The sequence below is a fragment of the Eupeodes corollae genome, chromosome 2 (assembly GCF_945859685.1).
Source record: "Eupeodes corollae chromosome 2, idEupCoro1.1, whole genome shotgun sequence".
Classification (NCBI taxonomy): Eukaryota; Metazoa; Arthropoda; class Insecta; order Diptera; family Syrphidae; genus Eupeodes; species Eupeodes corollae.
The window spans coordinates 36,705,164-36,723,329 of NC_079148.1; the positions used below are offsets into that span (position 1 = coordinate 36,705,164).

General features: G+C 31.2%; 1 protein-coding gene across 1 annotated transcript in view; it reads left to right on the forward strand.

Moving 5' to 3' along the window:
* Positions 1-54: 54 nt before the first annotated feature.
* LOC129946878 (mucin-2) overlaps positions 55-18,166 on the forward strand; it is a 28,805-nt gene continuing 10,693 nt past the window's right edge. Inside the window, exon 1 of the mRNA XM_056057244.1 lies at positions 55-183. Within this exon, the coding sequence (XP_055913219.1) occupies positions 181-183 (3 nt within the window). The 5' untranslated portion in view covers positions 55-180. The remainder of the gene's footprint in view (positions 184-18,166) is intronic.

The window sequence follows — 18,166 nt, forward strand, 5'->3', positions numbered from 1 at the left end:
TAAAAAAATAAAAAATCTTGGATATTCCTGGAAAAACTATTTTGATCTTATAACTATCTATCTACATAATATAAGTCAATCTTACACCAGCATCATCTCTAAGACTACCTGTTGAGGATATTATACTCGTTCGTCGTAAACCTTTTCTCCTTTTTTTCTGTGGATTTTCCCAGCTCTATTATGGTAAGTCCAAGAGAATCATGTAACAAAAATAGATATCGATAGACCATCAGGGATATGGACTAAAGGGATTTTCGTAACACGGATTATGCTATATAAATATACCTTCAACTTTTTCTTAACCCTCATCAATTTGACCTCGCTTTGTCGGTTGCCAGTTGTCGGTGGTCGTGGTCGCTGGTGTTTGACCTGACTTTTTGGGGTTAGGTTTCAATAAGGGAGATTACTTGAGTGTGGTCTTTTTATATAGCAACTAAATGATTAAATGACCAATGATAAATAATTTTCCATCAACTCGGATGACACATGGAGTATCTTTTATTTTTTGGGTTATAAACAACAACGTCAACAATTTGCGTCCCTGATTGTGGGACTTTTTTCAAATCTTTTCTCATCACTGAGTGATAGAGAAAGTATCATCAAATGGGAGGACAGAATAATAGTCGTTAAATATTGTTGAAAAAAGTGAAAAATAAAAATGAAAGAAATATGCAATTTCCATTTCTATGATGATTGAATCATTGTAATGTGTTTTTTTGTTGTTGTTTCTATCTTTTATACATTTGCATATTAATTTAATTTTTTTCTTGTTTTCGCTTTTATTTTATATTTTTCTGTGGTTTATGTGTGGTTTCCTTTAAGTTATAAAATCTCAATGAGATACAAATTATTATTAAAAATCATATAAAGATCGATATGAGGTGTGATAAGTTTTGTATGGTTCACTAAACGCATTAGCATTATGAAGAATCATAGATTACAAGTACACAATTCCCTTCAATTACTGTACTGTACTGTAAGTACTTTGTTTAGAATGGTTTATGTTGATATTGTTACATTCAAATTTTTAAAAATAACTTGGATGGTTTAAAGATGTCGTTCACTTACAAATAACATGTTATTAAAAAAATGCAATGTGAAAATTTAACTCTGAAGTGACCTACAATTGAAGAAATGACTATACGTAGCGTACATTTTACAAGTTATTAACTTAACATAGGAAGTTATTGTAATCGGTCCTATTTGTCAAATTGAACATTTTGACATTTTTTAAAGTTTCAAGGTCCCTAGAGTCTTAATAAAAGATTTTAGAGAGATGACTGTGCATTGTGTAGAGATATCGACTTTAAATAAATTTTGTTATACAGATAATAATACAGAAAGATGCAAAAAGGACTCTCAAAAAACTACGTGGGTGGTATTTTACCAAATCAATTAAAAAAAAAAGAAAATTTTGGCTAACCCAAAATATCTCACGAAACCAACACGCTAGCAATTTAAATTAAATTTCATATTAGATAATCTTGTAACGAAACACCAAACAAGTGTATTTTTGAAAAAAATCAATAACCGTTTTTTTTTACTAATTAAAAACTAAAAGAAAATAATTGACACCTCGAATATTTTTTGAACAAAAAATGTTTTTATCTCGAAAACAATTTTTTGCAATTATGAAAAACATTTTTGACTTGCTTACTTACTTAAGGTAACGCTACAGTCCCTGGACTGACCTGGGCCTCGTCGAACATGCGTCTCCAACCAGCTCCGTTCCTAGCTAGCTGTCTTCAGTTTCGCACCCCAAGTTGGTCGAAATCTACACCCACCTGCGTGTGCCACCTGACTCGCGGTCTTTCTCTACTGCGCAGTTAATCGGGATTGGATTCGAAGAGCTTCCGGTTTGAAGCGTTGATGTCTATTCGTTCTACATGACCCAGCCATCAAATTTGTTGGACTTTAATTCTGTTAACTAGGTCAGTGTTGCTGTACAGCCCGTACAGTTCTCCATTCTCCATCTATACCAAAAATCACCGAAGCATCCTTAGACGCTCTCATCTTTCTTTGACAGAGTCCAGGCCTCAGTGCCATAAATGAGATTCGGGATGATGAGTATCGTAAAGATGGTGATTTTAGATGCTCGAGAGAGGACTTTACTACTCAATTGCCTTCTAAGTCCAAAGAAGCCGTGTTTTAAACATTCAGTATTTTGCTTATAAAAATCCAGCTGTCGGTTTTTTCATACAAATTGAAATTTACAAAAAAAGTATGTAAAATTGGTAAAAATTGATGCTCGGTTCTCGATATCTCGTGAATGATTGAAGGTATTGACTTGAAAAATATTTCATTCTGTAATAAATTCTCATAGAAAAATCCAATCTGTATTTGTTTAAAAAGAAATAAAAACTTTTAAGAAATTCTACTAAAACTTGTTAAAATTGATTTTGACTAAAAATATATTTTGAAATCAAATTATTTAATTACATGCAAAATATTGTCGTTAATTTTTAGAATAACTCAACTCACAACTTTTTTAACAAAACACGAAAGCCTACAAATATTTTATTCAAAACTAATCGACAGACGCGATGGGAAGTTATAAGTGTGGGTTGCATCCCACCCTCTTTTTATTTTTTATTATGGTCGTTTTTAAAATTCTTTATACGTGTAATTGAAATAGAAGAACTATTGTATTTTTTGAATATGTGAATTTTTTGAACAACAATAAAAACTAACGTTTCATTGGATTAAATGCTAACATCTTACATATTTTTGTTGTTTTTGAACTTTGATGACAGTCTTAGGTGAAGATTTAAATTTGAATTTAAAAAAATCGCTCACGTAATTATTCTCAAAGTGCGTTTTGCATTTGTTAAACCAAATTTAACCACTTATTTATAGGTACCTTGAAACGTTGAGAAATGCCAAAATATTCAATTTTTCAATCGGAAATCTTGCATGAGGTTGTCCAAATTTATCTATTCAATTTCAGTAAAACAAAGTGCACGAATGGGTCGCACAAGCCTGCTCTTTTTTTATTATTTTAAAATTTAAATAAATTTAAAAAAATCTCACTGACCACACGTCATGTTTATTTAAAATCTCGAGTTCGAAATTTTCTACGAATGCAATACAAACAATCGGTTAACATGGCTGAATAACGCCAACCGTTAAACGAAAATTTGTTTCCAGTCCCTTTTCCGAACAAAAGTTAAACAAAATCTCTGTTCCCTATCCTGCTGCGGATAGGGAACACAGAATTTTCCCGATTTTGGTTTTAATTTTAATTTCTTCAAAATTCTAAACAAGCACATCTGTTCTCAGTTGGCTCAACCTTACTTTAAACAGCCTTTTTCATACTTAAGAAACAAAAGGTAAAAAAAAATGTTTGCCTGATGACAACAAGTATAGGAATTTAGTTAAGTGCGGGATCTCTCCCGGAATTACCTTATATTAAAAGTTCATTTTAAATATACAAACTGTATGAATCAAAAGATGATCTAGAAATAACTTTGTATTTTATTTAATTAAAAAAAATTAAAACGTTTGTTTTTGAATTACTTATATTTATAAAAGTGCTTAGGGTAAATTAAGTTTGCCTTTTTTATTTAATCGAAGAAATCTGAAAACTCTCAATGAACATTTTCAAAATTTCTCATTTGGTATTAAATACAATGTCTATTAAAAATCTTTTGTAATTTTTTACAAATCACGTTTCACGGAAACCTTTCTTAATGTAAATTGTATAAGATTTTTTACTGCGAACGTACTTAGTTGGAGTTTTATTCGGTGTTCGGTATTCTTAACAGTTTCCGATTACCATGAAATTCTCGATTGGGATTATAATAAGATGCGCTTAAAATGGACTCCATGGTATATGGAAATGGGGCATGCTCCCACTTTTTTAAAATTTCTTGAAACTATTTAATTCTAAAGCAATATTCTCAATTCTGGAATATCGTTCAAATATTATGGCCTAGAGATTCTGCAAAATTCAATTATTTCATCGTCAGAAGAAGGAAAAAAAACAAAAGAAATCATCTCCCTCTCAAAGTAAATTAAAATTGCTTTCTTTCTATGATCATGTCATGACAACGGACCTGCGAGAGTCGGTCTTGAAGCATACTCAAAAATTCAATGACAACAATGAAAATGATGAAGATCATCATTATCATCATCGTCATCATAATCAACTTTAGCGTAAGGTGAATGGGAAATAAAAATAAGAAAAACAACAAATTTTCTCACCTCAAATTCTTCCCACGCAACACTAATCAGTTTTTCTGCTCTGTTTTGCTGGTTCTGTTTTTGTAGTGTTGTTTTTATTGTGGTCTTCTATAAAGGTTTTTTTTTTCTTATAACAGTTCTATACCGTATAAGTTGACAAGGAAAAAGTGAAAATTCAACGAAGAGTACCTTGGAACTATGCGCTTTTCACACACAGTAGCAAAATTAATCGCCACTATGCTGATGGAGTCTTCCTCATTATTCCCGCTCGTAAAGCAAACTTCACATCACAGACCACAGTAGTAGTTTCAAAAAAGCTAAAGGTTACAAGAATGTGCCTACTCGGAGGTACTCGTAGTGTTGCTAAAACATCAGACATGCGAGAATGAAAGTCAAAGCTAAGAATAAATTTGAAAAATTGAGATTGATATATTTTCACGGAAACTATGTTTTTCTTGTCATATTTTCATTTTGATTTTCCTGAAAAGGGCCTATATCAGCTATCTACTGTTACTGCATTAGCTGATGTATCAGTATTTATGTTATGGAGAAGATGTAAAAAAAACATATTTGGACCTACAAGCTTGAATTTGTAATTAAATAAAATTCAAAATAAATTACTGTGATCTTGAAATGGATTTTTAGAAAAAAAAGAGAAAAGAAATGGAAAGTATAAGTTTGGACCCTTTGACTTATTTTTTCTCGTACGTAAATACAAATTATGAGATTTTTTTAATATTAATTTGAATAGAAGAAAAATGTTTTGCAGAGTAAACAAAAGATTAAAATCACTAAGCTTTGTAATTTATGTTTGTTTTAGAGTTCTAATATCACAATAATTAAAAAAAAAATCATGTTATTTTTTGTTTGTGACGAGGAAACAATATTTTGACTGGTTTCAAACTTTCTTGGCTTGATCGTTTATCATGAAAAACTAAAAGAAAGTCACAACTATAAGAAAGGTTTATTAGAAGTTAAAATGTAAATCCAAAATAAAGGATTTGAACCCGTTTTTTTTTTTGTAACCTTTGAAAATTAATTAATGTTTTTATTGGAAATTCAATATTTGTACAATATTTTTAGCCATTGGTTTTATGTTTGTTACGAATGTTTTTTAATGTGGATTGCCAAATGGCTCCTTTGATGTACCATTACTCTTTATTTTTTTTATATTATTTGAATCAGATTTATGATATGTATATTTTTCAAGTTCTCAAGTTCGATTTAAAAATATTTACATTTTTGACGTAACAAGGTCTCTAGAAGTTCAAACCTCAAAGAGTAGAGATATCGAATTTTCAAGAAAAAAAAATCTGTGTGTGTGATGCAAAGAATAGTTACGCTTAATACAGATCAATTTACAGCTTATAAAATATCTTCAAGAAGAAAAGCTTCTTAATGACCGGTAGTATGCCTAAAAATCGTTTTACTTATTATTATAAATGCATTTCATTATAGGAATTGCGTGAATTTATTATTGGTATTCCTTGTTGGTTTAAAAAATACTTTTTGGAATGTTTAATTCAAGCAAACGGGTTCAAATCTGATATCCACAAAATAACTGCTGGAGTGCCCAAAGGCTCCGTTTTTACTCCAATACTCTTCCTTATTTTATAAATGATCTTTTGTCTGAAACTTCTCCCAGCTAAATTGTTTCGCTGATGATAGTACTCTTAGTTTTTCAAATTCGTTGGGTTTTTATCTTTGTTCTTCGGATGTGGACGGCAGCGCATTTTTAGCTCATTAAGTTTATATCTTCACGGCATTATCTAATGGGGAATCAAAAACTGTGTAGATTTGAACGCTTCGAAAACTCAATGTCTGCTATCACAATGCTACTATTCATCGTTACGTGCATCGAGGAGACTGAACAGTTTTTAGTTTTGAACTTGTGATCACTTGTTTTCGAGTGATCACGTATTTGACATCGCCAAAAAAGCTGCTAGGTATTTAAGTTTCCCCTTTCTGGTCTGGTTATAAATTACAAAGCTTTTATGTGTCTAAAACAAGTATAATTCTCATATTTGGTGCACCATTAACATACTTGAGGCTTCGAAACTAATGATGATACATCAATATTTTCACAAACACTACACTAGTGAAATAGCCAGTTTTATTCCTCCCCCAAAAAATTCAAAAGCAATATCCTTACTTCTAGGAATGTTCGTCAGTTAGCCCTTGAGCCTAATTTCAGAACTACTATTAAGTATAGTGATTTTTTCTTAAGCCGCACTAAACGGCTTTACCAGGCTCAATATTTCTCACTCAATACAATGTTTTGACCTTCAAAAATAATGTGCATCAGCATCTCCTTTCTGACCCTGTTTCATCGCGCTATGGTTAATATTTATGGGTCTATTCATAACCCCTTGAGTGCACGCACATTATAAAAAGGATATTTCGAAAAATCTAAAGAGAACTCGTTTTAACTATTCAATACCTCTTAAACTTCAATAGCCTTTAAACTTCAATTTTGAATTATTAACTTTAATACCAACTTCATTTATCATTAAAAATATCATACAAAACTTTAAAAGACCCCAATGAAAAGTTGTCAATAAGTTGCATCTCACACTAATTTTTTGTTCACTCCTCTTCTTCAAGCTCATTTTTAATAGTGCGCTAAAAAGTAAAATTGAAAAAGATTCCACAACTTTGAAATGTCTCCAACACAAGTTACTAATAATTTACCTCATTTTGTTCGTAAACAAAAAAATTGCCATTATAATTTCATATAATTTCAATGATCATCTAAGAATTATTAGTGTTTTATTACGTCTACTGTCTGCTGTAATAAATACCGCTTATAAATAATTGACGTAGACTGATTTTGCAAAATAACCTTGCAATGTATTTTACTTTTTCATAAACTCATTTTAATTTTTGTATCAAAGAAAAAGACTTCATTGTCTTATCTCAAAACAGCATGCCTAAAGTCTTAACTTAACGTCACGTTAGCTGAACACACAAATTAAACATATCATTTTTCGTTATGACAAACTTTATAAGCATTACCATTTATTTTTTGCAAGAGCTTGTGACACCTTGACTTGAGTTAATAAGCCTAAATTAATGTTGCTTTATTATTAAATAATATGATTTTAATTTAGATATTTATGCTTAATGCTTAAATCTGTCATCGGAACTGAACAAGAAGGTTAGACACACAGATTTTGTAAATGACGAAAAATTTTAAATGTCAGACTTAATTATTATTCGATAGAAAACTTTGAATATTTTAACCTATAAAGTGACAGCGAAAATTTTAGTAAACTGGCCGATAATTCGTCAAGCTCTAAAGTATTTGATGTGCGATTACTTTAGTATTGCTGTTTACTTTCAAGAGTTAGAAAAAGTTGCTCTTTTGAAGTTTGTAATTGAAACTTTCAAAAATATAAGTAAAACGGCGCAAAGCTGATCTTATGCCTTTACAAAAAGTGTATCAAACCTAAATGCAAAAAGAAAAGTAATAATAACCCCAAAAGTCAACGCAAAATAAGTTCCCGCGCAAGATGTCGTATCCTCCTATGCAGTTCGCAGCGTCTAATAACCCCTCATCATTATTATTATACGCTCCGCACCTATGACACCGCATAAAACAGAGCCTATGTTTTTAAACTGCCTTCATCATCTTGATCACTTTCATTGTGGTTCCGTTTGCATTCGTAAAAACTTGTAATGTATGGTGGTGGCGCTGCTGATGGCAGAGGCTGGCTGGTGGCAAAGGCTTGATTCAACCAAGGATTCCAACTGCTATATGTATGACTGAATGACTACTTTTCACCGCGTGTATAAGGTACCAACAGTGGTACGCTGCAATTATATTGCCAAGATGACAAAAATTTACGATGCCATATTTCTTCGAAAGTCTGTTAGGAATATCTTCAGTGTTTTGAATTGTTTCTATCACCGTCGTCTCATTGCCTCCGCGCGACCGACGTCTTTTACGTACATACATATGTACATCACACAATATCCGCACTGTAGTAAGTCTCAGCTGGGAAACTTGGATAAAACTTGACATTCTCCACCCAGAGGCAGAGGTCTCGTTTATATTTGAGTCTATTACTTTGATATTGCTGCTGTTGCTACGCAATGCTGTCCAGAGATCTTTCCGAGAAGAGAGTGTTTCTGTTTATTGCAATAGATGGCGGCGATTATGACAATGATGGTCATAGAGATCATTAATAAAAACGTTGCATGGATCATTTGATATGATGGAAACACTATTAAATAAAAACTTGATGTTAAAAGTTTACTGACACTTCAGTTGTCGTTCATAGTTTGTAGAAGAAATATTATGAAGGAAAGAAAAAATGTGTTGCAGTTCCCCGCAACCACTCCAGCTGCGGCGTCTCGCCGCCGGCACTACTGATGCACTGCAGTGGTCGGTGCAGGTAATTATAATGTAATTATCTGCGTATATATATTTTATTATTAATTGTTTACTAAGAATGAAAGTGTCAACTTGGAAATGTTGTGTCTTATTATTTTTCTTCGCTTTCTGTAAGATTTCTTAGATAACTAATGGAATGAATGTGATGTGTAATGTTATGGCGATAATATAATAATTATTAATTGTTATTTAACCGAAACTGATGACTGCCGAGGTCATAGTTCTTAATGGAATGTATTCAATGTGTGACTTTTAAAATATTATGAGTCAATTAATAATTTTAATACATTTTTTGCTTATCTGCTTAAAAAGTTAATAAAGTCAAAAATAGTACGTATACGCCACAGTGTACTTCTTGTGGCAAACAAATTTGGGAAACTGGAACTTGAATTTCCTGGGATTGCGATATCAAAAATAGGTTTTTATTTTTGAGTTGGTGCTATTTACATCTGTGACAAATTATATTTACAATTTTGTTTGCGATACGTGATCTTTTAGAAACGTATAGACTGAGGGCTAATTTTTGGTTTGAAAGTAAATTAGTTTATATTGAAATACCAGATAGTCTTAAAAAAGGTAATACCAGAAACGTTCGTTTGCCAGCACGTAGTATCAGAGTTTCCTAGAAATAGTTCATCACAAGTACAACTTTTGCGCTATTTTATTTTTAAGAGTCATTTGTGTTTTATAAATTGGTTTTTTCTTGTCAACCTGTTGTTCAATTAGCAAAAGCTTTAAATAAACAAAGGAATACAAAAGCAACGAAAATGATAATCTAACTTTCAGGCGTCAAAGTTACAGAGTAAGGTCCTTTTACACAAAACCATAAGGCCTAAATCTAAGTAAGGGTTGGGTCTTGTGACATTTATTTAGGCCATTTCGAGAATTGTGATTTCTATGGCGTTAGATATTTTTGCCATAACACTCAAATTACTTATTAAAATTTTGCCCAAAAAATACCACGCGTTTGAACATTTGGGAATCCTGGCAACATTTTTGTTTATTTTGGTCAGTATCACATATTGAATATTAAATATATCGCCCAAACGCAAACAATAAACTAAAAAATGTCAGATTGACCAAAAACTCGAAACGCCTAAAAAGCGTCACAAAAATGTTTGGCATTATTTTAGAAAGTGAAACAAGACCAATTTAAAAAGTGAAAAAAGTGGTTGGGATGTGACCCACAATGATAATTTCCCATCCCGTCTGTCGATTTGTCTTGCTTAAAAGTTTGTTTATATGTACTCGTATCAATTTTTACCAAATTTGCGTACTATTTTTTGTAGATTTTATTTTTTATGAAAAAACGGACTCTTGGATTTTTATATAAAAATTACTGAATATCGAAAACAATAATTTCTGTGAAATAAAGTAAGTTTGAAGCCAATATTTTTAATTTTTGAAAAGCTATTTGAGTCGAAAATAAATTTTCACCAACTTTTATACATTTGTTTTTTAAGGTTTTTATTTTTTGTAATAAAACTATCAATTCGATTTATCTCAAAATTTGTCCTAATGTTGAAAACAAAATTTCTTATAAGTAAAAATTAGTAAGAAGCTATTATCTAAAATTTTTATAAAGATATTTGAGTCGAAAATCATTTTTTAATAACTTTTGTTAATTATTTTCAGTTTTTAATTTTTTATAAAAAAACTGTCAATTCGGTTTTTTTCAAAATTTTACTGAATGTTGACAATAATATATTTTGAAAGAAAAAAGTAAATTAAAGTCACTATCTCAAAGTTTTGTAAGGATATATGAGTCGAAAATCAATTTTTACCAACTTATATTCATTTTTTTTGTAGGTTCTTATTTTTTGTAAAGAAACTGTTATTTCGATTTTTCTCAAAATTTTATCAGAAGTCAAAAACATTATTCTTCGTTGCAAAAAATTATTTTGGAGATGAAATCATAATATAATCGTAGAATTTTGGAGGCGAAATTTTTTTTTGATTTATAAATATTTATTTATATTTATATATATTATATAAAATTTAATTCAAGTCTCTAGCGTTCTTGGTTCGTAAGATATTTAGGGTTAACAAAAATGTTCACCTTTTTTCAAACTGCTATGGTGAAAAAACCACCCACGCAATTTTCTTGAGAGCCCTTTCCGCATCTTTCTGCCTTATTATCTGTATAACAAAATTTATTTGAAATCGATATCTCTTCAGGTTCTTGAGCTATGGACGACGAAAAAGTCGCAAATGTACGGACGTACGAACGTACGTACACACGCAAGCACAGACATCTTTCTAAAAATCTTTTATTTCGACTCAAGGGACCTTGAAACATCGAGAAAGGTCAAAATTTTCAATTTGACAAATCGGACCCATTACATTTACTTCCTATGGGAAGTTAATAAAACTAAATGGTTTGCTTGCCAGCACCCTGTATTATATAGTATAGATAGTGTTATATGTATGTGAGGGGCATACTGCTTCCTGCAACCCCCTATTGGACTTATTTTTAGATTTAGGGTAAGGTTCGTACCTGAAAACTTTCTTTAAATCCAGATTCCTTAAATGGAAATATACTTTGCATACACCCAACTTCACACCTATCCCAAATTGTACAGTAAATTAAGGTGTTCTGACATTAGGGTTTTCTGATATTTTCTTAGAGATTTTGTATACGATGCTTCTCGGTTTAGGTGATAGGACATACAAAACAATAGGAATCACAACCACAAATAAATGTCACAAAGCCAAACATAAATAATACCACAAAATAAAACCCAAACTCAAAATTCAAAATCCTTTGTGGCAAAATGACAACTCGAAATTTAGGATTTTTTTTAATCAAATTTATATGGGCATCACAATTTTCACTTTGGGGATTTTGGTAACTTTTTTTACCTTTTTGCTCTTTGTGACCAATTTTGGGCTTAGAGAAATTTTAGAAATTTGCGAAAAAAACTAACACCTTAAATTACACCTCAACCCAAATATTTTGGCTACTGACGTTTATCTCTTGAATTTTTTAACAAAAATAACTTTTTTCCACTATTGTGAAATGGAAGTTTTTGAAGAGCCCGGTATTTGGATAGCTGTCTCGTTTGAAATTGTCTTCTCTTGACATTTATCCAGTAAAAACTAAAAACGTCATCATTAAAATTGAAACGATACACTCTTCAGAAAGAAATTGAAGTAATTGTTTAAATTGGTGATAACAATTAGTCCAACATCCAACATAGATCAACCAACATCTTGTGATTAATACTTCAAAATTTTTGTGTTGGGCCATTACAAAAATATTGTCAATGCTCCACAATCGATTTCAGACCTTAAAGATAAAATTCGTTAAGTTTTTGTAGAATGGGCCAAATGTTTTTCCGCATTCACGAGTGTGTAATTATAAGTATTTAATTTTATACGGCTTTTTGTGAGTAGGTCGGCGTATTCATGACTTTTTTTTATTATTGAGTGATACATAATAATTAGCTTATGATTGATTATACATTTGTATTAATCTTCTTACACTTTCGCTGTTATTGAACAACATTTGCGCTTATTTGTATTAATTTATACTTTTTTGTACTGTGTTAAAAGATCTCGTTCCTTTTGCAGTGAATTATTTTTCGGAGTCTTGTTTGTAGGTTTGTGTCTTAAGCTAAATAATTTTGATGAAAAAATCATGCTAAACCCATAATAAAATTCATCATGAAATCGACCTACAAATCAACAATATATGATTATTTTTTTGTGTTGAATTTTGTCGGCATGTCAAATTGAACACAATTATTTTTCTACTTTCATTTGACCAAATCGTAATACTCTCTGCGCCCACTGAAATTCTCACTTTTGCTTTTAATTTTGCAGTCTTTCCTTTAGCTGGAACCTATCTTCAAACACCTTTCATATGAATTTCTAATGTAAGTGTTATTAATTTTTTTCTTTTTCATTCTGTCTTGATCTTATTTTATTTGCAAATTACATACTGTCATACACACCCATTCTTTAAGAAGAAACAACAACAACAACAAAGAAATGCAACATTTGAAAAAATAGTACAACTACAACAAAATCTGTGAATGTTTTTCGCGGTTTTGTTTTATTAATGAAACAATTATACATAAAAAAATAAATGAATATAAATAAAACACGTTAGTCTTAAAGACCCATGATACACTATGCGCCAACACTGTAGGTAGATAAACTATCTAGATATAAAAACGTTACCGGTCGTCGTCGTCGTCGTCATAGCTCATAGATACTCCTATAGATAGATACCTCGTACTTCCAGTCATTAAACTCAAATAGCAAACAACAAAAACCAACTTAATAATATAATAATTGAAGTTTATATAAAAATTGAAAGGAGTTATAGGAGGACCAGAGGTAGAAGCAGAAGCAGTAGAAAAAAACCTTCGTTGCGGCGCAAGGTGATAGCCGTGTGCTCATGTGAAGTTAGTGGTAGATACTTTGTTTGATTGAAGGAAGTCTTTGGGATATATGGTTAAACGTTAGATAGGCGTTTCGTTTCTTACTTTAGACTTTGACAAAATACGAGTCTGTGCATATCGATGCATAGAGTAGAAATGCAGTCTTACGAGTACACTACCTTGAAATGGTAATTTTTTTTGTAAAACAATGTTTTGGAAACTTGAATGTTTGCATGAGAAAGTTTAGTTTGCATAAATTTATTCAAAGTTAAATATAATTATTCTTAGTTTTAAGGTAAAAGTATAGATGAATTTTAAAAGAAAATTATTTTTCAAATAATAAGTTTTTTTTTTATTTTGAGTATTTTGACAAATAACTAAGCGTAAATAGGTTGCTTTAGTGTGTAACTTACATGTATGAAATGTTTGTTGATAAGATTAAAAAGAGAACGTCCTCAAATGATTAGTTTTATGACTTCATATTAGTTCTATAAAATAAGTGGATGGGGTGTGATCCATGCTGATGACTTTACATTGGTGACCTTAAAAACTAGCAACTGATGTTAGCACATAGCTAATTTTTTACGAAGCTCTAAAAAAAGGGCTAAAGGATTTAAGTCAAGCCCCTGGTAACCAATCGTGACCATCTCTTCGAGAAATAACTGGATGAGGAAATTTGTATTGAAAATTTTCATTTTATAACCGTCGTTGAACCCAATAACTTATAATTTCGGCTAAAAATAAATCTATAATCATAGCTGGGTAGCGTAATACATTCACTATAATAGTTAGCCAGGCTTTATTTTTAAATAACTAAGTTCCAATCTTGATGATGGAAAGGCCTTTTTACAATCAGATTCTTGGAAAAGCTCTTTATTTGGATTCCTACAATCACTAAAAGCATCTTCATTCTTGGAAAAGCTCTTTATTTAAAAGCATCTTCACAACTCTAAATTTCGCTTGCCAGCCAAAAAGGTGTTTAACGATGACCAAAGTTTACAGCGAAGTGAAGTTAATCAGATGTCAAAAGTGATAAAAAATAAATAAATTGGGTGACGCAACAGTCCGTTGAGAACTAGAGCCTAGTGACTTACAACTCTCAACCATTCCTGCGTGCGAGTAATGTTGTCAGGTGATCGCTGTCCAAAAATCGAAAAATTAAAAATAAAACCTGTTATTTGAAAACCATTTACCGTACCTTACCATTTTTTTAAACATCTTCAAAATGTTCTTAATTATTTTTCGTTACATGTTTAAAAATGTGTTAGTACCCGTGGCATGATAATAAGTGTGTAAGACTATCAAGCTAGATGAATTGGGTTCAATCGCATTCCTGATTCCTGTTCGAACTAAAGTTTTTTCTCAAGGAAACTCTTGCGGGGAATCGAAAAATCCTAGAAGGATAATTTTTGTGATTAAAAGCTCTTTCCTAAATTAGTCGGTTGGACTCGTCATAAAAACTTTAGGTCCAATCTATCCTTGACATGATTAGCACAATTTAGTTGAGAGTTGCAAGTCACTAGTCCCTAGTTCTCAACGGACTGTTGTACCACCTGATTTATTTGAAAAGGTGTCGTTTCTAAACATTTAAAAAAATTATGATCGAATAATGTTGAAAATGGTTCAAATTCTTTAAAAGTTGAGATCAACATTGTTCGATCCTAATTTCGTAAAAAGTTTAGAAACGACACATTTTCAAATAAATCAGGTGATACAACAGGACGAACAAACGTGATTATACACATTTCAAAAATTCAATTTCAAACAAAAACACATTTAAATTATAAGAAATCAATTGACACCTATGTTAGAATAATAAAATTTGCATTTGCACGAAAGTTTTGTAAAAAAAATTTGGTACTAATGAATTGCAGTGTGGTTGCTACGATATTTCTTTCCACATACCATCCACACAAATTATTCAACTCAACTTAACCTCAAAACTATACCATATCTATAAAGAAAAGTCAAAATATGCGAACATCCAAAGTTCACAGTTCGTAGCTCATGTGCAAGATGCTTTAGACAGTTAATCGAATTGTTGTGTTTTAAAAATATAAACTTGTATTCAGTATACATGTTTCAACATTAAAAAAATGCATATTTTAAAATTAAAATTTAAAGATGTAGTAAAAATGTTGTCATTTCTTGACACTTCAAGCCAATACATTTTTTGGGAGAATTGTATGTGTTTGTACGTCCTTACGTTTGGGATATGTTTTTTCGTCAGCCTTACCTCAGGAACCAGCAATGATTATACAGTTATACACTTAAATTATTTTGTAATTGTGTGCAATTTCCCAGCATAAGGGTCGCGTATCGGTCAACGCACTATCAGATGGAAAATCGGCAGGTGCAGACAGGACATCAGCGGAATTCTACAGATATGGCACTGATGAACTGATTAAGAACCTGACAAACATTTGTAATAAAATTTTTGAAACTGGAATCATCCCTCAGCAGTTTAAAGATGCTTTGATTTTTCCGATACATAAAAAAGACAACATCGAAGATCCAGCCAACTATAGAGGAATCTCGTTTTTGAACGCTTCTTATCAAATCTTTACTCGGATTCTACTTAAGCGGCTGAACACGTGGATAGACTCAAAAAATCTATTCGTATTATGTGAGTCTCAAGCCGGATCGGGTTACTCGACTATCGATCTTTTGTTCGTTTTAAGGAGCATTGCTGAGTCATTTTGACTCAAGTCGAACAAGTCGAAATTGATGATTATCAAGAAAAGTGGAGGAAGGTTAAGCTCAAGTGAACAATGGTATTTCAACAATGAGAACATAAAAAGAGTGAAAAAATACAAATACTAAGGAGTATACTTTACCCAAAACTTTAGTATGAAAAAAAATCTCAACGAAAAACTTCTTAAGTCTAAAACCACGATTTACATGGCTTGGAAAGAATATTTCAACAACAAAAACATTGCGCAAAACAGTAAATATAAATTTTTCGAAGCAGTATCCCATTCAATCCTGTTTTACGCAGCCCAAGTGTGGGGACCAAAGAAAATTTTAGACTGTGGAAAAACTCCTGAGATTTTATTTATATCGAACACTCCCCTTCTTTCATGCACCCCAAACTCAATGATAATGTTAAAAACAGGCTTATCCCCACTCTTCATAAAAATGTGGAAGCTGCAAGTCGATTACATTCTGAAAGTACAGAATATGCCCAATAATCGCTTACCAAAAAAAGCAGCTTATCAAGCGATACAAAGCAAAACATGATGGGTTAAAGAGTGGTTTGAGCTAGCAGAAGATACAGGTTTAAATGGAACGGAGAACATGGAAATCGTCACTGTATCAGATAATTAGGCGTCTGGATGAATTTTGTAAAAATGTGTTCACAGAATATTCATCCAGCTCACTTCATCGGATGATCTATATCAAGCTGAATTATAATCTTAATGAAAGAAACTACTTCCAGGACATAAATACTGCAAATCTCCAACATGTTTAGGCTAAGAGGTGAACTGCTTAACATAAATTACTTTCCACATCGCGAAGATCGTTCACTGTTATGTGATACTTGCAACATGGCTGAACGAGAGGATATTTTTCATTTTTTCGGAAGGTTTCCAGTCCTGAGAGAAACTAGAAGAAATGTACTTGGTAGAGACTTTTTATCAGAAAACGAAAGTTAAGCTCTCTTAAATGAAGTAGATATGTCTAAAATGCTTATATATTGCAAAACAGCACTTATTTATAGAAGCAGAATTAGAGATGAAAATTTTTAGTTAACACAACTGCAACTTAATTAATTACAAAACTTTAATACAGTTGTCAATCAGGCAGACGGCAAAACCATGCCTTAAAGATTGTTAATGAAATTGTACAAATAATTGCAAGTAAATAAAATCTATCTAATCTAACATCTAATCATTATTCAGAACTAGGGTGCATTTCCCTGAACACTACAAAAAAAATATCCTGAAAAGTAAAAGTTTTTTACTAAATAAAAAAAATACAATTAATTTGTATTTTGAAAAGTAGTTCGTAGTTTAATTCCAGTTTTAAACAACACAAATTCGATGGTGCTTTTCGTTAACCAAAATCTCTCTTTTGTCGAAAAATCATTTCGAATATCATAGTTAATTCTTGGTTTCACTTGGTCACTTTTATTAAGTTCTTCGTTTTCAAAATATTCTTCAAAACGATTCATTTTTTAATAAATTAAATTACAACTGCTTTAAAAAAAACGTGTTTTTTGCTACAAACTGTCAGATTTTATTGATGGATGGCTATGAATGATGAATTAAAAAATCTCAAACAAAATCAGACATTTTTGAAAATGAAATGAACCCCTAAAATTAAAACTTCACTTTCTTTGGTAAATTCGTCAAAATTAAAAAAAGAAAATTGCCCACGTTTACTATCTTATTAACTTTATTAACAAACTATTATTTGCAAATTTTAAATTTAATTTGCAATGTTTATTGTTTGGTCAAAGCAAATGAACAAATACTTTGCAAAATAACAAATTGTTCGTTTTTTAGAAAAGATTTAAACAGAACCTGATACCAGAGCCTCACTTTTTCACTTTTTTCACCCAACTAAAATTTGCAAAGCGAATAGTAAACAATCAAGAGTCAATAATATTTGCACTAGAATAGTAATTTATCGTTTCTGACATTTAGTACTTTTTTTTACAGAAGTCGAATTGACATTTTCTTACAATTAAAAAATGCTTCCAGAAACCTAGGCAAAGAACAAAATAAATTTGAATTTATTTATCTTAATAAAATAGGTCTTCTCCAATAGCTTCCCTGTCAAATTAAAATTTTGTATAGCAATATTATAGCAGTTCTTTAACATAATACGCGAACCAGTGATGGTGCCGGCCTACAACCAAACCAAATTAGAACTTTGCATTAAAAATTAAATTTAAAACTGCAATTTTTGTAACGAAAATAAATAAATAATAAAATAACTTCCGATATATAGGAACTACACAAACGGCAATCATTGCATTTATACAAAATTTAGTACCCGAGATTTTAATCAAACATAACATTGCGATGGCAGTGAAGTGGAAAAAGGTCCCTGCTTCCGTCCGTCTGTCTGTCCCCAAACTATTGGATTGTTTGGGTTCATACTTGTAAGTTAAGGTTCAAGCAGATTCGCGTATGGCGTTTTTATATTTTGTGTTAAAGATTTAATTTAACAATAATTCTGATTCAAATTTATT